Here is a 23,859-nt window from a genome sequence, read left to right on the forward strand (position 1 = left end):
TTTCTCTGAGATTGTTTGAACAATATGGCCTAACTGGGTGCCAGGACACCTTCTCAATGTTAAGGGCTGTTTTTTTTTCTTCTTCTTCTTCTTTTTTCTTCTGTTCTCACTAGCTGAAAAGCCTATTTTCACACTAGGCTCCAAAAAACCTTTTGATGCTCACTATTAAAATTAAATCTACCTTTAAAGAACTAAAATGCTGTATTTAAGCAAATGTTACCAATAACTACAAAACAGGAGTCCCATTTTGCTCAACAAAATCCAAACCCCTTTTGTTTGAAAGCTGCCTTAAATTTTTGTATTGTTAGACCTCTATCTTGAAGATATAACTTTAGAATTTTTATTTATTTTATTTTTTTATTTTATTTTTTTATTTTTTTAACTTTAGAATTTTTAAATCTGATTATTTTCAAACTGCTTTTGAATTATTTTTTCAAAATATTTTTTCAAAACATCATCTCAGTTAACAGTGCTGAGAAATATAAACGATAGATTTTGGCACCATCAGTGGTTCATCTAAAAAGAGCTAATATCCAGGTAGTCATACTTCTTACCAGCTGAGAGTCTGAGGGAGGAAAAATCTTGAGTTTTGTACCATTTTCTTTGTTCTCATTCATCAGTTCCATAAGAATGTAAGACTGGGCCAAGTTCTAAAAGAAAACAAACGTAAAGTCTTGGGATTTGGTTGTAATATGCCTCTGATTCTAGGGAATAGTCTCAGACTCTCACATGTCATCTAGCATCGCAAAAAATATTTTCCTTAAGTTTAAAAAAAACTTTACTGAGCAAATCTCACATTTATTTATTACTTCTTAAGATTTTATTTATGAGAGGCAGAGACACAGGCAGAGGGAGAAGAAGCAGGCTCTCCGTAAGGAGCCCAATGAGGGACTCAATCCCAGGACCCTGGACCATGACCTGAGCCAAAGGCAGACACTCAACCACTGAGCCACCCAGGTGCCCCCACATTTCACATTTAATAAATGTCAGTATTGGGGCAGCCGGGTGGCTCACCAGTTTAGCGCCTGCCTCCAGCCCAGGGCATGATCCCAGGGTCCTGGGATCGAGTCCCACGTCAGGCTCCCTGCATGGAGTCTGCTTCTAACCTCTGCCTGTGTCTCTGCCTCTCTGCCTCTCTGTGTCTCTTATGAATGAATGAATAAAATCTTTATAAATAAATAAATAAATAAATAAATAAATAAATAAATAAATAAATAAATATCAGTATTACAGACAGAACCATGATAAAACACAGAGAGAAGGCCTTTTGGAAGCAATGTGTGAAAAGGTGGTGTATGTATGTATGTAAGTAGCAACAGTTAAAAATATCCTAAAACAGGGGATCCCTGGGTGGCGCAGCGGTTTGGCGCCTGCCTTTGGCCCAGGGCGCGATCCTGGAGACCCGGGATCGAATCCCACGTCAGGTTCCTGGTGCATGGAGCCTGCTTCTCCCTCTGCCTGTGTCTCTGCCTCTCTCTCTATCTCTCTGTGACTATCATAAATAAATAAAAATTAAAAAAAGTATATCCTAAAACAAATAAGAAAACAGAGAAATTTCTAGGGGAACGTTTAGCAGTCATCAGCTAGTTTATAGGTACATCAATAAATATAAATTAAAGTTATCTTTTATATTTTACAAAGATTCCTGATGGCTCTTACCTGCATGACTGCATTAAAAAAGCAAGTATTTCCTAAATTTGAAATTCCTTTCACAGCTGTTACACTGCTTCCTTTTCTTCCCTTCTTTTCACCTGTTTCACATTTTTCTTCACAAAGTTTCAGGATTCTAGAAAATGCACCTAAGTTACAGAACACATAACTAACATAAGATGTAAAATTAAATATACATCTATACGTAAATCATTTGAAATAATTTAAATACATTAATTAAAATTAAGATTTTCCCCTGAATCGGTGTCCCTGAAAGGCAAGAACACAAACACAAATAAATGTCTCTGGCTTATATCTTAACTGCTACACATTTATACCACATACCACACTGAAGAATAAATTCCACATGAATTAAATGGTCAAGCATAAAAGAATAAAGTTGAAACAAGTCAAGAAGGAAACATCCAGATCTTGGTACCTAAATACCATTTCCCACTAAAGGAAATGAAGACTTCTTGAAGAAAAGGCTAATTCTCAACCTAGGGTGGCAAAGAAACAAAGTAAGCCTATAACATTTTTATTGTGCGCAGAAAATAAGGAAGTGTTCAAAGAAAGTGATGACTAGGTTGAAATACTCATGGACCACTCCAAATAGGCTCCCACTGGTCCAACGTGAATATCAAAATAAAGAAGGGTAGTAATAGTTTACTATTCACTGAACAAAATGAGAATGAGTCAGAATCAATAATATGTTTTCTAAATGGGAAGAAAAGGGAAAAACTCTTCCATACAAGAAAATGCCAACAGGGACACCTGGGTGGCTCAGTGGTAGAGCGTCTGCCTCTGGCTCAGGTCGTGATCCCAGGGTCCTGGGACTGAGTCCCACATACGGCTCCCAGCGGGGTGCCTGTGTCTCTCATGAATGAATAAATAAAATCTTAAAAAAAAAAAACTGGGGATCCCTGAGTGGCTCAGCGGTTTGACGCCTGCCTTTGGCCCAGGGTGCAATCCTGGAATTCCAGGATCGAGTCCCATGTCGGGCTCCTGGCATGGAGCCTGCTTCTCCCTGTACCTGTGTCTCTGCCCGCCCCTCCTCTATCATAAATAAATAAATAAATCCTTAAAAAAAAAAACTAACAAGAAAATGCCAAAGAACACACAGAAGAAATGTTGGAATTGTAAAATCACCATATAGTGGCAATTTTTTGGTATCATTCTTGCAACTTTTCTGTAAGTCTGAAGCTGTCAAAATGTTTAAAAAATTATGGAACTATATTATAATATAAAAAGTAAAGTACCTATATGTACAATACATATGTGCATCTTTTGGGCTCACTGGCTTACATAATTTATGAAAATTTGAAAATTATAATATCAATTCATTTTTCAAAACAATATGAAAATGAAGAACAACTTCTAACATTTACAAACTGACATGATTGATCATATCTATTTCAACAGCACATTACTTGCTGAATCAAAATATAATTTGAAGGCCTCTCGGGCTCAGTTAAGTGTCTGACTCGTGATTTCAACTCAGGTCATGACGTCAGAGTGGTGAGATTGACCCCCAAGATGGGCTCCGTGCTCAGCACAAATCCACTTGAGATTTTCTGCTTCTCCCTCTGTGCTTCCCTTTGCCCTCACTCATGTTTTTGCCTTCTCAATAAAATCTATTAAAAATATAAACATATAATTTGGAGTTTGACAAGAAATTCCCAAGTTCTCAAGTCTTTTGGTTTTAACTGAAATACTCTTTTAAATTCCTTTCAACCCTCAGATTTTGTAGTTCTTTGCAAATATATGCTTTATTCATCTAATACTGACATACTGCCTTGCCTTGCTAATTAATTTTTAAATATTTGGCTGTCTCCCCAACCAGACTGATGGAGATCAGAAAATGTCTTACTACTGCTCGTTTTTTTTTTTTAAGATTTATTTATTTATTCATTCATGAGAGACACAGAGAGAGGGGTAGAGACACAGGCAGAGGGAGAAGCAGGCTCCATGCAGGGAGCCTGATGTGGGACTGGATCCCTGGTCTCCAGGATCACGCTCTGGACTGAAGGCGGCGCTAAACCGCTGAACCACCCAGGGTGCCCTCTACTGCTCTTTCTTTACAGGGGTTTTGTAATGTTGGGGAGAACACACATAATAAAAATTCAATATAAATGAAAACATATCAGATTAAACAGCAGATTCAGTAGCATCTTGGCCCTCCATGCTTCTGATGAATTCTTAAGAGTAAATGAGTTAAGACATCCCCTCCCTTCCTGCCCTTTTATGCAACAGCATTAAGGGATATGAACAAGGCTGGAGGTGGCTCTGTTTTCTGGGACAGAAACAGGGAGTAAACACCATAAAGAGAAACTTGAATCTCAGGTATGGGCAGACTGATATCTTTCACAACCTACTGGTTCAAATAAGGCTTGGCATCTGCGACTTTTGTCAGACAAAAGGCATCAATCAAGGGGGAGGCTCTCCCCCTAATTGTTGTTTGTGCCAAAATCCATACCTTCATAAGCTATTCTTCATGCCCATCATTTATCTGTCCTCACTTTTTTCTCCTCTTTAATCATTTCCTGTAACTTCCTGGGGTTTTGTCTCAAGTTTATCTCTTATTTCTAATTGATTTTCTGAATTGCTAATATAAATTTTGCCTTTTATATCGACTTTGTGGTTTTCATAGCTTCTTGGCTTTTCTTTTAAACATATGGAAACATGTGACCGCATTGAGAAAAATGAACTGGTGGTTTCTAAGGTTTTTTTTTTTTTTTTTTTTCATTAAGTAAATCTACTGCAGGGAAAATATTTTTCTTTCAAGTCTTAGCAACTTTTATCTGTGACATAACATTTTCCCATAGAACTTATCACCCATTTTATTCCTTTATTTTCCTGTTCACTTCCTTTTTTTTTTTTAAGACTTGTTTATTTGAAGTGGGGGGGGCACGCAAGCAGAGGTAGGGGCATATGGAGAGCGAACCCTCAAGCGGACTCCCTGCTGAGCACAGAACCCAAAGTGGGGCTGGATCCCAGGACCCAGAGATCATGACCAGAGCCAAAATTAAGAGTCAACTGCTTAGCTGAATGAGTCACCCAAGGGCCCCTGTTGGCTTATTCTTTAAACATTAGCCATTGTTACTGGATGTCTGTTGTCTAGGTACTTACGAGTTGTTTTTGACTCCCAACGCTAGAGTTCTGAGTTAACACCGAGAAAAATTAGCAAGATAGATCTCTTCTCCTACTTCCATATATTAAAACAAGTGATAAGAATTAAGCTCCATATTACAGCTTGGGGGAAAAGGCTGGTACAACCAATGGAGAGGTCACTGAAGTGCAGGGGCAAGGCACAGAGGAAAGCAAAAGCAGGAAAAAGCAAGACAGTACTCAAACCTGCAAGTGGATGTAAATGCAAATGAAAACAGCCAGTCAGGGGTTAAGAAGCACTACACAAACAAGAAGAGGCCCCATATGGGTCCTGGCTGGGTTTGCAAATGAGTCCACCTCTTCATTATATCTGAGATTCCAACTAGAGCCTAGAATTGGCTGCTTTCAGCTCTCGTTACAGTTGTTGCCACTAGATGGCTTCCTAGTGATTTTTAAGATCGTTAAAACGACAGAATAATTAAATCCAAGCATTAGCCCATCTTTTTGGCAAGGCTGTTCCTCTGGCTTTATGTTTACAAAGCTCAGTCTCCAACGGGTTAAGTGATTTGCCCAAAGTCACAATGACAGTCTTTTCATTACAAATCTATTGCCATTTTATCACCTAATTTCTCTCCAGTGATTTATGTACAATAAGAAGAATTATAAAAGATAGGAAGGCAAGAGTCTTACATATCTAGATATACACAGCCCTGACAAATGACTCCTCAAAAGTATTTTGTTTAGTTCACTTTGCCATAATACGTATATATATATATTTTTTTGCTTATTAACATGAAAAAATGTTGGGGAAAATAAACTATATAGATTATAGTAACCATATATAAAATACGTATTTTTGTATTTTAATATTTTTATCATTCACTGGATAAATACTCCCAGAAATAAATTATATTTTATTCTTACAAGAACAAATAACATTTTAAAACTGTAACACACAAATGATTATGTATCTGTGTACCACATTTACCCATCAGTTTTCAAAACATCTGGGATAGCAACCTAAAGTAAACAATGTTCATAAGACCATCTGGACAAAACTGCGGGCAAAAAAAAAAAGCATAAACATATGGAAAAACAGATTTTACCCTTCCCTTCAGCAGTAAGGGATGACAAATGTCGAACCTAGATATATCCACGCTTCACTGTGCGATGCTTTTCAGCACCACCTGGCTCTCCATGCAGAGCCACCAAATATGGACAGCACTGCCAGAAAGAACATATCCACAGGGCAACAGCAATAAAAATAGTTTATTTCATGGTTAAATAGCCACTTCACACAAGTGGCAAGGGTCTGTTTATTGACTTTTACATGTAAGTCTGTGAGAACATATTCAAAATTAATTATGCTATTAGACTTAAATAGATGAGATAATTTAAAATAAAATGACATTCTCTAAGAATTATTTAAACGTGTTTTCAAAAATTTCTTTGAAGATTTACTCACTTTAGAGAGTGAGCGAGCAGGCAAGCACTGGAGGGAAAGGGGTAGAAGGAGAAAGAAAATCTCAATCAGAGTCCCTGCTGAGTACAGTTGCCAACACTCAGGGCTCCATCTCACATCCCTGAGATCATGACCTGAGCTGAAATCAAGAGTTGGACACTTCACTGACTGAGCCATCCAGGCACTCCAAATATGTTTTAAAGTGCAAGTCTTTTGTTTCACTAAGTAGTCCACTTATGTAACAATTCAAATTCAATTGATTTATTAAATTTCCATTGTGCATCAGGTACTATATGAACTACTATCTGTAACGTCATACTTAATTGATTAGGATTTATAAATATAAAGACTGATACACAGGGAACAGCATAGAGATATTAAACCTCACATTCATGATAATGTCTTAGCAAAACTTTTAGAAACCAAGTAGACATGCACATTTGCTTATTAAGAAACTGTCAGCTGAGAATTTAAGATTCTGGTTTAAAACAAGGGTATCCAGGGGCGCCGGGTGGCTCAGTAGGTTAACCATCTAACTCTTGATTTCGGCTCAGGTCATGATCTCAAGGTTGTGGGATAGAGCCCCACGTCAGGTTCTGCACTCAGCTTGGAGCCTGATGGAGATTCTCTTTCACCCTCTCTTTCTAGCCCCTCTGCCCCATCAAATAAATCTTAAAAAAAAAAAATTAAAAACAAGGGTATCTGAATCAGTCTCTCAAGAATTTGACATACAAACATGTGTGTGTGTTTTATTTTGTGTGTGTGTGTTTGTGTGTGTTTTAATAAAAAGCAATGTATTACTTCTAACAAAATGACTATAGATCATTTTGTCTTTAGAGACAACAAGCCTTTCTCAATCTGGCATTGACTTTTAGATCATGTTCACTTTAAGAACACTTCCTTTATAAACACAGAACCAAATGCACTAAGGACCGAACTTCAAGATGTTTGGAAGTATGGGATAATTAAAAGGATATGGCTGTTACGGCAATAACAAAAAAGACAAACTATACAAAATTTGATTACCAATTATTTATTTTGTTCTCAACTTTTACCTGAAGCCATGAAATGCCCATAATTTAAAAGAATAATCAAAGATTTTCAGGGTTACAAAGTTACTATATCAAAAAGAACATACTCTATCTCACCTCACTTATCTCTTTTATATTACCAACACTGTCATCAGATGTTGCACTTAGGTAATGAAATAAACAAAGACCCAGAATGCAAAGAACATTGAGAGAAAGCTTTAGGCATTCCAGGTAAAATGTTTAAAGCTCTGTAGTTACCCTTAAAGCCTATAATCTGAATACTGAAAGAGTTGCTGGTTAACCGAGTAGACCTCATAAGTTCTATACATACCTCAGATCTTGCAAGATAGAAAACTGGGTGAAGCACCAGCAAAGAAAAAAAAATTTTTTTCAGTAACTTAGCTAAGACTAGACTATCTAAAAAGTAATCTTAAGTACCTCAAATTTTTCTACCATAAAAATGACTCCAATATAAAGATCCTATGGTTATATTTTTTAAAACCAAATCTAAAAATATTAAATCATATATAAAAGAGTAATATACAAGAAATTGTAGGTGAATATCTTCATAATCGTGGAGTACAAAAGTCTTTTCAAGGCATAGCCCCCAAAATGAAAAAAAGCTTTTACAGAAAACATTGATGGATCTGGTAATGAGAACATTAAAAACTTCATTATTGCCAAAAAATAAAACCCCTAAAAAGATAAGCAAAGCTAAATATGGAAAAAGAGGTATTTTTGTCAACTATACCCTTTGTATAATCTTTCTGGAAGGCAATTTAACAACAGGAATCAAAATTTAAGGTGTATTCCTAAACTGGCCAAAAATTTCCAAAAAAAAAAAATAATCATCTACAGTAATAAAGAGCAAGTACAAAGAGATGCAGCTTCCATGGGAGAAAACTGAAAACAGCGACTAAGTAAATTTGTTGCCAAGCAGTATTAAATGTCTAACTTAAAATTATAAATATTTGTTATTACCTTGGTTAAACTAAAAGAGGAACACTAGTGATTCTCAAGTTTCTCATGGGCACAGGAAAAGTAAACTTATTTTGCAGTTTGCTTAAAGAAGATTGAGAGTATTATTTCCTCTGAAAATTGTCCCCACTGTAGATCATGAAATTGAGGCACCCAGTTAGTGATGGAGAGGAGATTCACATCCAGGCAGTCTGGCTTCAGATTCCACAAACTTAACCATTATGATCAACTATCTGTCTGGGTAACAGTGGATAAGGTTAATAAGTGTGACAATTTAAGAGACTAATGAAATGCTAGTGGTGATATGAAAGAAAAGGCCACTACTCTTTAGCAAAAGCTGGATATAATCAATGGCTGGGTGTCTTTGGTGTGAATTTATACCTTTATTAAAGTTTATAGCTGCCCTTCTCAAAAGGTTCCTGAAAAGAATTCAGCCCTAACGCCCTAAGCACCCACTGTATGCAATTAACTTCTCCCTATATATTTTGCAAAGGTACTAGTTAGTGCCATCTTTTCAAGAACTGAGAATCACTCAAATAATTTCCCGTGTTCTGAAGTTTGGATGGAGAACTGTGGATTTATATCCCTACGAGTAACAAGTTGCTTTTTAAATGCCGAATATCTTTTTGTCCCTAGCCCCTTTTACACATGGAAATAATTATGTTTAGTACTTATTTCTGAAAATGCAAATAAATTTATTAGGTGTATGACTGTCACTTTATAGCAAAAGAAAATGTATTCCTTTTTTAAAAAGAGTTATAAAGTATTATATTATATTCAAATTGTTACTATGAAAGGGCACAATATTATTTATCCTCATTTTATTTGATCCCAAACATGCCATTGACTTTATTTCAAAAAAATATACAGCACACTTATTCCTAATAAAGCCAGAAGAACATAACTCATGTCTTTTTTACCAAAAGCATATGCTTAATGAATTTTTTTAAGGTTAATGAATTTAACAGAATATATTTTATGTCCTCTTTAAGCTCTATGAAAGTGGAATCTCACCAGTATTAAAATTTATTCAGAAAAGAATGTGGGATTGTCTATCATCTGTCTAGTTTACAAAAAGCAAACCAATATTGAATGATATTATTTCACCAGGAAAACCTATATTCAGGAAGTGTTTGTAGAATATTTACATGATATTTACAAGACTATCAAAGTGACAAATCTCTTGAGCCCTCAGAGAACAATGGCCCATTTTTAATAATACATATTTCTCTGTTTTCACAATCAAGTTTTCTTGCCTTTTTTTTTAATCTTCTGTTATATGTGACCTTCTTATTATGCTTATTGTTTTTAGTTTTCTGGTATGTGTTTGAGGGGGAGGTATGGACATTTCTTTTTTTAAGCAAATCCTAGCATCAGATGTGAAATCTACACAGCTGTAAGCATTCTTATGGGAACCTGCACTGGGATTTCCTCAATTGCTTAATGCAATTACCTAAGCCAGTCATGTAGTATTAATGTAATTTGCCCATTTCTACAGCTGAAAAGTTTAATCTTTAAAGAGTAAAAAGACAACATTTGCCTGCCCCACTACTCTTGTACCTTAGAACCAAATGATTACTTCACCTGTCTATTTTCAAAATTCCACTAACTCCTAACCATCAGCCTTAAAAAAAAATCTTTAGTCGTATAATAAATTGATACTGCAGATGAATGAGTAGGTATACATACAAAGGCATTTCTATCTATTACAGTTAAGTGGTTTTTCTAAAATACAAAACTGATTATCCACTTCTCCACTTAAAAATCCATTAGTGGTTCCTAACTGCCTATAGGATAAACTCTAAACTTACAAGGCCCTACAATATCTGTTCCTACTTACCTCTAGTCTCACCCTCTCACCATCCCCCAACATCACAAAACTCAACCTGCAGCCCTATAGAATTCCCTGAACATTATCAGGCTCCCTCATCAATTAGCTAGTTCCTCTGCCTGGAACACATACTCCTTTCCTCCTTGTGCACCTAATTTCTACATACCCTTCAGCTCTTGGCTTCGAAGGCTATTGCTCTAGGGGCGCCTGGGTGGCTAAGTCGGTTAAGTGTCTGACTTTGGGGTGCCTGCGTGGCTCAGTGGTTGAGCATCTGCCTTCGGCTCAGGTCGTGATCCCGGGGTCCTGGTTTCGAGTGCCACATCAGGCTCCCTGCAAGGAGCCTGCTTCTCCCTCTGCCTATGTCTCTGCCTCTCTCTGTGTGTTTCTCATGAATAAATAAATAAAATATGAAAAAAAAAAAGCGTCTGACTTCGGCTCAGGTCATGATCTTGGGGTCCTGGGATGGAACTCCCACTCAGCGGGAGTCTGCTTCTCCCTTTCCCTCTGGCCTTCCTCTGGCCCTCCTCCTCCCCCTGCTGATCCCATGCACTCCAAAACGCTCTCCCTCTTAAATAAATAAAATCTTAAAAAAGAAGAAGAAGAAGGAGGTTCTTGCTCTAAATAAAAATAGCTTGTCTACATTAGATACTACTCCAAAGGGTCCTCATAGTCCCCTGCATTTGCTGCATCACAGCACTACCTAAACAATTATTAAGCAATTAAGTATGATTTGTCAATATTCCTCACCTGACCAGAAGATCTATTAAATAGCAGAAACAGAAATAGATCTCTTTCATTCACTATTGTATCTCCAATACCTAGCACAGCATTTAGCACGAGGTAGTAGCTCAGGTATATTAAAAGCCGAATGAATAAGATAATTTTGAGATTAGTAGTCAGGACTTTTTTTGGTGAAAATGCAAAGCCTATTCTACTTCTCAGTAAAAACTAGTCACATGAAAGCTCCGTTCAAATCAGCAAGTATTTACTGCTTAGCCACATCGAGAATCAAAGAGAATAGAACCGCAACTTAGGACAAATGAGGGTGAAAACAGAAAGTACAGACAGAAATGTGCTAGTTCAGCAGTTCTAAAAGTGGATCTGAAGACACCCTCCTCCTTTCCCCGTCCTTAAGGTCAAAAGTATTTTCACAATAAGCCTATATTATTTGCTTTTTTTTTTTTTTTTACTTTCACTCATTCTCAGTTACATAATGCAGTTTTCCAGAGACTACGCATCATATACTGAATATGAAGTAGATAAGAGAATCCAACGGTTTTTATTAAGCTATAGGTAAACAATGTAAAACAGTGCCACTTATCAAGTTTGTGTTGTTTTACAAAATAGTTATCTTTCCTAAAAACATATTATTTGTGTTAACATATCATGGAAATTATTGCTATTTTTCAGTGACTTCATAAATATTGTTATTTTTAAATTTTTAATACGTTAAATATTGATAGATATAACCTACCTAAGCAAAACTCTTTAAGTCTTCACTAAAATTTTAGGACTCTTAACAGGCTATTGACACCAAAAGCTGAGATTCACTGAGCTGGTGGTATTTACAAAAGGATGGGGCACTGGCCTAGATTTCTCTGTGCAGAGTAGCTAAATTAGATGTAATAGACGTTATTAGACATGAAATTGTTCAGGATTTGCATAACTTAACATGTGTAAAGTACAGATAGAGGCTTTTCTCAGCAGTTATTTTTCTTAGAGCAAAATATAAAAAGAATCCTTTAAAACCATTCTTATTCTCCCACCTAAAATACAGTATAGTTTCATAATCTTTTTTCATTACCATATTCAGACATTATTTTATTTCTACAGTCTCTACAACTGTCATTTAAAAATAGTTGCATAGGGGCACCTGAGTGGCTCAGTGGTTGAACATCTGCCTTTGGCTCAGGTCGTGATCCTGGAGTCTGGGCAATGAGTCCTGCACTGAGCTCCCTGCAGGCAGCCTGCTTCTCCCTCAATGTCTCTCTCTGCCTCTCTCCCTGTGTCTCTCGTGAATAAAAAAAATAAAATCTTAAAAATAAAAAATAAAATAGCTGCATAATCATAATCCAGCATTCCTACAAACCCCAATAGAAACTTTCATATCTGATTTTTAATGTATTTTATAAAAATAAAGCCTCAGACCAGAAAGAATATTACAGATTACTATCCCAAAAACCTTACTTCTCAAATGCCAACAGATCTTATTTTAAATCAAACTTGCCTGAGAGATATTGTAGCATGGAACACAAACAAAATGACATTTTGACCTGGAACTTCTGGAAACCTTGAATTCAGAATTAGATCTCTCCCTAACTTTGAAGGCTCGACACACTCTCAAGCTCCCTCAAGAACCTGTTTCCCACCATTCCAGGTGCTACCCATGGTTCCATAAACACAGTTAAGGGTTGCACCGGTGCTTCCCACTACTCGAAATGATTGCTTTTCTAACCTCTACCTACCCAAAATTCTTCAGCCTGAAAGCCAACTCATTCACAATTCTTTCTCACTTCCTTTCAATTGAATATTACAACCCTTTTAGAATATCTGAACATCACTCAAAATATAACTCCATTCTGCTTATCATTATTCTTTAGGACAGGAACTGTCTTATCAATCTCTATGCCCTTAAGCACCATGAAAAAGACGGAGGAACTGCTGAGGAAAATGAGGCTCAGATGAACTGTAACCCACCCCAGGTCATATAGCCAGTGACTGAAAGAGTCCAATATGAATGCCAGACCCCACACTCTGACAAGGCCCATGGTCTTTGTACCATATCATTCCATGCTCCCAACCTTATATACATTATGATAATAAATATTTAAGAAATCTATAAAACTGGAATGAAATCAGACTGGCTTTATTCTTCAAGAAATGTCTAAGGTGAAAAAAAAAAATCCAGATAAAACATTTCCTACAACTGGACTTTTGCCACCGTGCCATCATATCCCTACATATCTTATTGTGGGGGGAAAAAAAAACCCACATTAAATGTGCAGCTTTCAGGAGGCAGCATTAAGACCAACATCTGTTCCTGAAGTGTGTTTTTGGTTTCGTTTTTTTTTTTTTTTTTTTAAGATTTTATTTATTTATTCATGAGAGACACAGCGAAAGGCAGAGACACAGGCAGAGGGAGAAGCAGGCTCCCTGCAGGGAGCCCGATGCGGGACTTGATCCCAGGACTCTGGGATCAGGCCCTGAACCGAAGGCAGATGCTCAACCACTGAGCCACTCAGGCAACCCTTTCCTGAAGTGGTAAATGTCTATTATCACCATATTTCCCTGGTTCTTTATTTGAGTAGAATTGGAACTCTGACTTGTATGCCTGAGACAGACTAAGGTTTCAATAAATGTTTGTTGAATAAATGAGTGAATAAAATTCATCATTTCTTCAGCTGTTCGAACCTGTGCTTACCTTCTCCAATTCCTTTGGTATTTGTTTGCCATTACTGTCTCAGAGCAATAGCTAACAAAAACAACTGTATTTTGGGCTGTAGAAAATAGAGCTTAATCTGTAAGATTAGCCTAACTCCGGGTAGTGTCAGAACTGCACTATGATTATGTAACGAATAACGGATATCATTTCAGAAATATGTCCTGGGCATTATATAAGTATTTTTAAATACATTATTTCTCAATTTTTAGAAAACATTTTCTGTAAGCCTCGCAATAAGCCCACACAATAGAAATATCATCCTAATTTTTTTTATTTATTTTTTTTAATTTTTTTTTATTTATGATAGGCACACAGTGAGAGAGAGAGAGAGAGGCAGAGACACAGGCAGAAGGAGAAGCAGGCTCCATGCACCGGGAGCCCAACGTGGGACTCGATCCCGGGTCTCCAGGATCGTGCCCTGGGCCAAAGGCAGGCGCCAAACCGCTGTGCCACCCAGGGATCCCCATTCCTAATATTTAAAGTAAACTAAGTAATTTAAGTGGAGCCCAAATTCAAACTCAGCACTGTGTGACTCCGAAGCCCATGATCCAGTCACCACCCTCTCTAGCTTCTCATTTTAGTTATGTAAATACAACACAGGATAACATCACAAGATTGCTACTTGGGAATGCATGGCACTTGTGTGGAGAGGTCACAGCAAAAATCTAAGGCATTATTTATGAACTTATAAACTCTATATGAAATACAGAATATCATACTTTAATACAAATTTCTTTTTTTCTTAATTTTTTTTAATACAAATTTCTTTAGCAACTGCTTAACTTACTTGTTTGTGTTTTAGAAACATGTTTCTGGAGAAAATCAACTGTTTGAGCCAAAACCTTCTTATTACAATGTGTTGATAGTTTTTCATCACATTCATAACACCTGAAAAAATATAAATATGTAAGCAAATATTATGAAAGCACGTTCATTAATGTTGTACACCAGGTAATAAAGTAATAAAGTTGATTATTATCCAATCTTGTCTTGAAATGGCAGGGGAGAGTATATTTAGAGTGAGGCATTAGGAAATTCTAGAGAAGACAGTTCATCCAGAGCCTATCATTCAAAATAAAGTTTTGAGGGATCCCTGGGTGGCACAGCAGTTTGGCGCCTGCCTTTGGCCCAGGGCACGATCCTGGAGACTCGGGATCGAATCCCACGTCAGGCTCCCGGTGCATGGAGCCTGCTTCTCCCTCTGCCTGTGTCTCTGCCTCTCTCTCTCTCTCTCTCTCTGTGTGTGACTATAATAAAAAAAATAAATAAATAAAATAAAGCTTTGATACTTTATCCCAAGTGTAATGGAAAGCCATGAGGAAATCTTTAAGCAGGGAAGTGATGTGATCCAATTTATATTTTATTTTATTTTTTAAAAAAGATTCTTAATTAATTTTTTCATGAGAGACACAGAGAGAGGCAGAGACATAAGCAGAGGGAGAAGCAGGCTTCCTGCAGTGAGCTGATGTGGGACTCAATCCCAAGCCCCCGGGATCATGCCCTGAACTGAAGGCAGCTCCTCAATCACTAAGCCACCCAGGTGCCCCCAATCTATATTTTAAAAACATCACTCTGACTAATGTCAGATGGAGGAAATCAGGAACAGAAGCAGGTAGATCAGGGTAAAAACAGTAGATCTGGAGAAAAATGAACAAATCTACTTTACACATATTTCAGGTAGAAACGGGGAAGTATAAAATAATTGCCATGGAAAGGGGGAAGTGGATGTGGCGTAGTCCATGATTCTCAAATAGGATCAATTTTGCTCCCTAGGGAACATGTGGGAATGTTTTGAGACATTTTGGTTGTTAGAACTGGGGAAGCTGCTACTGGTATCTACAAGGTAGACAGTGCTAAACATCCTTTGATGTACAGGATGGTCCTCTCACAGCAAAGAATTATCACCTCAAATGACGACAGCACTGAGATTGAGAAATTCTGGTCTAGAAGAAAGAAGACTTGCTGTGAGTTGGGAATGTTTAAAGCTGGGTGGTGGGTATAGAGGATTTCATTATATCATTTTGTTCACTTTTGTTCAAGGATTAAAAAATAAAACAAGATAAAAAGGGAAATAAAGTAACTGCTAGGCTTCTGGCTTGAATACTTAAGTGATGGAGATGCCACTTGTAGAGATGGGGAAGACTGGGTAAGCGTTTTATTTTCTTTGGGGCTTAGGTGGGAAGAGAGAGTTCCCAAAGAGATTTTTATTTTTATTTTTTTTAAGATTTTATTTATTTATTCATAAACACAGAGAGAGAGGGGCAGAGACACAGACAGAGGGAGAAGCAGGCTCTATGCAGGGAGCCCGATGTGGGACTTGATCCCGGGTCTCCAGGATCACACCCCAGGCTACAGGCGGCTCCAAACCGCTGCGCTACCAGGGCTGCCCCCAAAGAGATTTTTAAAAGCACATTCCTTTTTAGAAAACTGCCCTCCATAAATTTACTCATTAGTGCATTTAGTATTAATAAAGATTTTTTCTATGTATTCTTATTACCTGTTTCCTTTATCTTCATAAGATCCAATGGTCAAATAAAAACATATATTTGAATGTATTAAAAGTGTTTTAAAATATGTGTTATAGCAGCATCACCTTACATAGTCATAATCTTATAATTACTAGTGGTTCTGAGATTAGAACCTATAGATTAGAAATCTATAAATTAGATTTGGGTTTCTTTTCTTTTTTTGGGGGGGTTCTTTTCTAAACAGCACTCAAAATTCAAATATTTATTCTTACTCAAAATACAAGTACTACTCTATCACTTGCACACAGAAATACATAGATTCATATAGATAAATCTGTGAAGGAAACAAGTCACAGAAAACATTCCTAAAACACCTTTTCTAACAGACCATGATGGAATTCAAATAATGTAATTAGAGTTACCAGGCTTACACTATAATAAATGCTCAAAATTTACTAATGTAATTATTGCCAAAACTAGCAAAAATTGCTCATTTGCAAAATACTGAAATGTCAAGAAATTTTTATTGACATTGCAATCTAATTTTTATTTGGTATAAAATATATTGTAACTTTGAAGAGTACAAAAAGAAAATGTAAATTAAAAAAAACACAATAGCAGTGAATTTGAAGAAAAGAGGACAGCACCATAAATTAATTTTGTTTCCATTAGAAATAACCAAAAAAAAAAAAAATGTAATTGAGCATCTACTTGCTATAAATGCCTTACATGCATTTTCTGGCTTAATTCCTCACAACAACCAAAAAAATATTATCATCTTAAAATTAAACAGCTCAGGGATCCCTGGGTGGCTCAGTAGGTTAGCACCTGCCTTCAGCCCAGGGTGTGATCCCAGAGCCCCAGGATCGAGTCCCACGTCAGGCTCCCTGCATGGAGCCTGCTTCTCCCTCTGCCTCTTTCTATCGGTGTGTCTCTCATGAATAAATAAATAACATCTTTAAAAAAATTAAATTAAACAGCTCTAGGGATGCCTGGGTAGCTCAGCGGTTAAGCGTCCTCCTTTGGCTCAGGTTGTGATCCTGGGTCCTAGGATCAAATCCCGCATCAGGCTCCTTGTGGGGCACCTGCTTCTCCCTCTGACTCTGTCTCTGCCTTTCTCTCTATGTCTCTCATGAATAAATGAATAAAAATCTTTTTTAAAAAATTAAAGAGTTCTATATAACAATATAACTGTTAAAGGTTTAAGAATTAGATGGGAAAAAGAAAATAGTCCCAAACTTTAAATTTCTGTAAATACATGTGACCAACTTGAATTTCTTCCTTAGAATGGAAAATAATTTTACAGATCCCCAAATGTGACTTAAATTATTTTCATTATAATAGAAATCTCATTCTCACAAAATGATCAATAAATTGGTCATCCTTATAACTCTATCTATGAAAGCAAAATTATACAATTAAGCATAAAAACAAAATTATAAAATCAATAGTGTTAAAATTAACAACACTATTGTGCTAGGTAAGGGGGGTTTTTTTTGTTTTGTTTTTGCTGAAATTATATCATCATTCATACCATGATGTGGTCCTATGAGCCACAGTAGAAGTTCTGATACAGGCTCACTTGAAATCAGCCTATTCTAACAGGTGTGACTCAATTCTCCCTCTACCTTCCTCTATTCCTGTGGTCCTCAAACTGTGGTCTCCAGACCAGCAGCATTGGCAACACCTAGGAACTTGTTAGAAATGCAAATACTTAGGCCCTACCCAGGAACTACTAAATCAGAATCTCCAGGCTGAGGCCCAGCAATCTATTTTAACAAGCCTTCCTGGTGATTGTGATGTGCCCCATTGTTTGAGACCACTGCTCTATTCAGACTACAGAGAAATATTTCCTAAGCTGCCACACTATGGCATCATCCTCCTCTCCCTCAGGCTCCAGTGTATCATGCACAGAGTAAGCTATCTCCAAGCTTTCCTCCTTCTCCGCAGTATTATTACTTGGGGCCAACCAAAACAAAAACATATGCAGTAAGTACGTGACCTGTGCCACAAATTATGATTATCTGTTCTATAAGCCAAAATATCGTTATATAAATTTTAGAACCCAGAAGTGAAAACACAGAATTAAAATATTTTTGTCTTAAAATTGAAAATCTCTTGGAACGCCTGGGTGGCTCAGTGGTTGAGCGTCTGCCTTTGGCTCAGGGCGTGATCCTGGAGTCTGACGTCGGCCTCCCTGCATGGGGCCTGCTTCTCCCTCTGTCTATGTCTCTGCCTCTTTCTCTGTGTCTCTCATGAATAAATAAATAAAATCTTTAAAAAATATTTTGAAAATCTCTGTTCAAGGAAAACTTGAAAACTTTTGCAAATTCATTCAAGGCATCTACAGGAATCTATAGATTCCATTTAGAAAATTTCTGCTGGATAAATACATATATAAAAAAGAAAAGTTTATTGTAAAATATATGCAAAGCTTTTTGATACAGTATCCACTTAGACCACTGAAGTCAGTATGGTATGCTGGTAAGAAACTAGCAAATCAAAAGACTTGATTTAGTGCCTGGACTTTTACTTTGTAACCATAAAAGAGTAAATGATACTCAGTGTCTTTATATTTAAAATGAAGACACTGGCCGTGGTTCCCAGCCAGGATTAAGTAGTAGAATCACCTGAAAGGTTTTTACAAAACTACAAATGCTCAGGCTTACCCCTTCCCCTGTAGGGAATCACCAAATCACTTGACTGCTTAAAGCACCTTCCTTCTCTAGAACTCTGGAATTCTGTATTAGCAAATTCATTACAAAAAATCAACTAGGAAGAATGTTTTCTTTATCCTATGAAGAAAAATTTTAAAAATGTAGAAGGATGACTCAATTTTTCCTTATTTAAATTTTATATCTGCGGGTAATATTAGTTTTATTAAAGCATTCCACAGGTTGTGTTCAGGCTAAAAAGCATACGTTGGTATAACATCTCAAAATATCTTACCTTAGAAAGCTCAAAGAAAATGGTATTTTTTGTAGTGGACATAAGTTGTAACAACATCTAACTTACCATATAACCCACGTGCTCAGACTAATTGTAATACAGTGATATTCTGTTCTCCGACTCTTGTAGTGCCTCAGTGAATGATGGTTCTCTGAGTTTCTACCACAACCCTACAGAGGAATAGAATGTTATTTGTATGATCTACATATAAGTTTGTTCAAATTAATCAAAACTTAAATCATATGCAAACTTATACTGAGTTTTGGTTTTTAATTTCAAGCATGAAGGGGAAAGTTTCAGAAAGTAATAGATTCTCATTAAACTTAATTTCTTGCAAAGAGGCTAATTCGCTTTTTGTTATACGGTATTTACCTAAAACAATTACGAATCAAGTTCATTTCGCTATTATTTAAAAATGTGTACACTCAGTGGGGCACTGAGCATCCTCGCAGACCCCTTCTCCTATATACACATTTTCTACTATTGTCTGCATCTCCACCCAAACCCACTGACAACTACTGAGACTCAGACCAATCCAGTAATTTCCCTCACCAGGTAAGTAAAGAAATGAGTTCCAGTTCTGGCCAATGTGACTCAAGGGGCAGTCTATTAGATGTTTCATGGAAAGTCTCGTACATTTAAAAACAAAAACAGGGAAAGGATGTACTTTTTGCCCTCTTTCTGGTCTTTGGGGATTGCTGTATGATAAATAATGCATGAAACATCTTTGGCCATAAAAAGCCATGAAAGTGAGAGTGGCACAAAAGAAAAATGGAAGAAACGTCAGTTTTCAATGTCCTTTTCATTGAATTAACTAGCCTTGAAGTGGTCCTACTTATGAACCATGTGAGATAATAAGGATTCCTCTTATTTTAGAAAAATTATACACATCTTAAATGTTATTCAAAGGATATTACAGATAGTAATACCTTCTAAGCTGTTCAGAAAAATTGTTTTGAAAAAAATCTTTTCATAGAAAAAAAAATTAATCTAATGGGGCAGCCCAGGTGGCTCAGTGCTTTAGTGCCGCCTTCAGCCCAGGTTGTGATCCTGGACACCCAGGATCGAGTCCCATGTCGGGCTCCCAGCATGGAGCCTGCTCTTCCCTCTGCCTGTGTCTCTGCCTCTCTCTCTCTCTCTCTCTCTCTCTCTCTCTCTCTCTGTATCTCTCATGAATAAACAAATAAAATCTTAAAAAAAAAATTAATCTAGTAAGATGTAAAAAAAACTTGGATCCATTTCTTAAGTAAACACAAATAGGTAAAGGCAAGTAAGACATGAGAACTACTGCAGGTAGGTTGGATTCCCTTTCAAAGTATTTCTCTATACCACACATGATTACTTTCTAAAAATAACATACATTTTACTCCGCCTTAACAAATGTTTCTAAGTTCAGCCTTGGAGAGTTCTATCTAAACATGGAATAAATTTATCTTAAGTTCTAAACATTACCAACAGTCCAACTCACAATAAGCACAGAAAAATATCTAAGACAAACTCACAAATAAAAATCACTTTTCTGACCTGAAATCCACACTTGAGGCACAACCAAACGTCAGAGGGAAGTACTGGCTGCCCATCACAGAATCTTCTTTCTTTTAAACATTCTGAGCAAACTGACCACACATTCTCAGCTATTGCTTTCTTCACATGATTCACACTGATAGCATGACTTATATGCTGGCAAGTAAAACCTACTGAATAAGACAAAACAAAATTTGAACATTTTCTTTACTAAACCAAAGTGCTGTCATCAGTAAGCAAAAGTCAATAGCATTAAAATGCTGTAACTAAAAAGGAACGAGATTTTAAAAAAAGTAACTCAAAAGGATACTACTGCATGGTTCCATTTATAAGGCATTCTTGAAATAACATAATTACAGAGCTGAAGAACAAATCTGTGGCTGCTATGGACTATGGATGGAGAGCAGGGAGTGTGGCTATAAATAGGTAACCCTTGAAATGGTGACGGTACAGTCAGGTATCTCAATTGTGATGATTATACAAAACTATACATGTAATAAAAGTGCACAGAATTATACCCACGCAGACAGGCACACACACACACACACACACAAACAAACACACACACACACACACACACACACACACATGAGGCCTTGCATATCTGGTGGAATCAGAATAAGCTTTAAGGATTGTACTAATGTCATTTCCCTGGTTTTGATAGTGTGCTATAGAAATACAAGATGTTAAATCAGGAGAGGCTGAGTGAAGAGTGAATGGGACCCCCTTGTATATCTTTTTGAAGCTTCCTGTTAATTAGTTCAAAAATAAAAAGTTTAACAAATAAAGTAGATTATTTACTGAGCAGCTACTATGCCAAGCATTTTTTAATACATTTTCTTCTCATTAAGACACATACATAAAATCATTCCACAGAGCCTACCTCTGCTCTCAAGCTATTTGCATCACTATAGGGAGAAAGGAGAGAGGAAAAAACAATGGCATAATTTACAGGAACAAAAACTCTCCTTAATGAATACTACCAAATAACAAATGACTTTGTGATGAATGAATAAAGAAGATGTGGTTTATGTATACAATGGATTATTACTCAGCCATTAGAAATGACAAATACCCACCATTTGCTTCAACGTGGATGGAACTGGAGGGTATTATGCTGAGTGAAGTAAGTCAATCGGAGGACAAACATTATATGTTCTCATTCATTTGGGGAATACAAATAATAGTGAAAGGAAATAGAAGGGAAGGGAGAAGCAATGGGTAGGAAATATCAGAAAGGGAGACAGAACATAAAGACTCCTAACTCTGGGAAATGAACTAGGGGTGGTGGAAGGGGAGGGGGGTGGGGGTGAATGGGTGACGGGCACTGAGGGGGGCACTTGACGGGATGAGCACTGGGTGTTATTCTGTATGTTGGCAAATTAAACACCAATAAAAAATACATTTATTATTTTAAAAAAATGACTTTGCATGGTCCTTAGTTACCCCTTATAACAGAGTCCCACTGGGAGTCCACTATGTGTAGACAAGTGGCCAAAATAAGTTAATATGTTTTTATTTCTTCAGATAACTGTATTCTTCTCCCAAGGATACAATAACACTTCCACTTCTCCCAAATACCTGAACATTTCCATTTCTCTACCTCAACTATCTCAAACACCAAAACCACAACTCTCTGCCAAAATTAAAAAACAAAGGGAAAGACTGAGTAACTTGAAGAGGGGAATAGGAGTATGTACATTTTTACTTCCTCCACTTCCCTTCCTAAGTGTGCAGCACTCCTTTTCACCTATTCGTGAACTAGAGAGAGGCTAAGCATTAGTTCCATTTCATCCTGAAGCCTAAGAATGTGACTCCTAACAAGTGACTTGTGAAACATAATTTCAACAAAAATAATGTGTAAATCTGGTGAAAGATTAGGACTTCTAATTTCATACCAGGAGCAAGTTGAAAGAATAGACATAAAAGGGGTAATTCTGAAGTCCTATATTTGAAAAGCAAGGACACATGCCATTAAAGAAACGGGGATTCTGAGGAAGGCTGATAGATGACCATACCAGTACAGGACCTAGAAGTGCTTTACTAAATGTCATTGCTTTGAGTTTTTATATTTTAAATTTCTAAGGGGAAAAAATTCCATACATCTTTTGTATTATCCCTGAGGTGGGATCTGGCCAGGGTACAACTTAACTATTCTCTGATTCCGCAATTCAGACTTATAAAACTGAAATTGTTAATGAATTCAGAGATAACTGAATTCATGATAAAAGGTTTCAGGCCTCTAAATTAAATCTATTAGCATTTAAATGCTTCAACCATATATACTTATTATTAAGTAAATTTGAAAGTTTGATGTTTCCTACAAGAGCTAGCCAGCGTTTAAATAGCATTCACAATCTTTTGTGGGGAAGGGCAGGGAAATGTAAAAAAATATTTATTTTTTTGTGCACAGTTTTCTGTAACTTGTTTAGTCATATAATTGTCTAAATTTTTAAAAAAAACGTACAATTGTCTAAATTTCATCTGTCAAATAAGTCCTCTAGGGATTCCCGAATAAAACATACAATGCATTAAAGCCTATAGTTGTTTCGCAATAACAAGTCAAAAACAATAATTAAGATGTCCACGTTTTTCACTTTAAATATTAATAAAAACTTTACAGGGAGGTCTTCTAGTTTGCAAATGATGGTCTAAAATCAACACTTCCCCATTCTCCAGAAACTAAGGTCAACAAGAATAGAAAACAAAAACGAGTTCCTTTTCAGAAAAATCACAAGACCACGTCATAAATAAAGTGGAAGGGTCCCACCTCAACGCAGCAGAGATCAAAGAGGAGTGCATACAGAAGGAAGCAGAGAGCATACTGCAGCTATAGATTTCACAGAGAACGCTGCATGCTTTGCAGACACAGCACAGAAACCTAAATCTCTGTGCTGCAACAACACTGGCAGGAGCTCCCCTATATCCAGTTTTGTTTTAAGAAGCCAAAAAAGGCAATTACTAATTCACTAAGTGAGAAACAAACAAACAAACAAACAAAAAAAAAAACAAGCCAAATTCACAGGGAACAGTCTCATCTCTAAGTCAGTCGGGGAGAAGAGATACTTTGGATTCTCAAAAAACCCAGGGCTGCGTAATCCTGTTGAGTTGGAAAGGAGTAAAAGCTAACTGAGCTCACACTCAAAACTCCAGTGGTCCTGACAGTGCCCTGGCCCTCCTCACACAAATATTCTAAAACTAACTGGCCCAAGAAAGGTGACTTACAATGAGAAATCAAGCAAAAATCTAAGCCACAAACTCTATGGCAATAGAAGAAAACCGAAAAGCATATGACACAGAAATCACTGTCATGAAATAAAAATACAAAACAGAAGCAAATGCACCAGCACGAGGTGGCAAAACAGGAGAGCAGTAGCAGAGCTCAGGAAAAAAAAAATGAAAGAAAAAATAAATGA

At 36.8% G+C, this 23,859-nt stretch overlaps 1 protein-coding gene across 2 annotated transcripts in view; it reads right to left on the reverse strand.

Moving 5' to 3' along the window:
- The window catches only part of USP45 (ubiquitin specific peptidase 45), a 73,107-nt gene that overhangs the window by 43,530 nt on the left and 5,718 nt on the right, over positions 1-23,859 (reverse strand). Inside the window, exons 3-7 of one of the 2 annotated variants that reach the window (XM_072737892.1) lie at positions 20,444-20,616; positions 18,986-19,089; positions 14,290-14,390; positions 1,660-1,799; positions 555-650 (exon numbers count right to left, since the gene is read on the reverse strand). In XM_072737892.1, coding sequence (XP_072593993.1) covers positions 555-650; positions 1,660-1,799; positions 14,290-14,390; positions 18,986-19,089; positions 20,444-20,616 — 614 coding nt within the window. Of the gene's footprint in view, positions 1-554; positions 651-1,659; positions 1,800-14,289; positions 14,391-18,985; positions 19,090-20,443; positions 20,617-23,859 lie in introns of those variants that run through there. The other variant, XM_072737901.1, reaches the window with a different exon arrangement.

Source organism: Vulpes vulpes, chromosome 1 (assembly GCF_048418805.1).
Source record: "Vulpes vulpes isolate BD-2025 chromosome 1, VulVul3, whole genome shotgun sequence".
NCBI lineage: Eukaryota > Metazoa > Chordata > Mammalia > Carnivora > Canidae > Vulpes > Vulpes vulpes.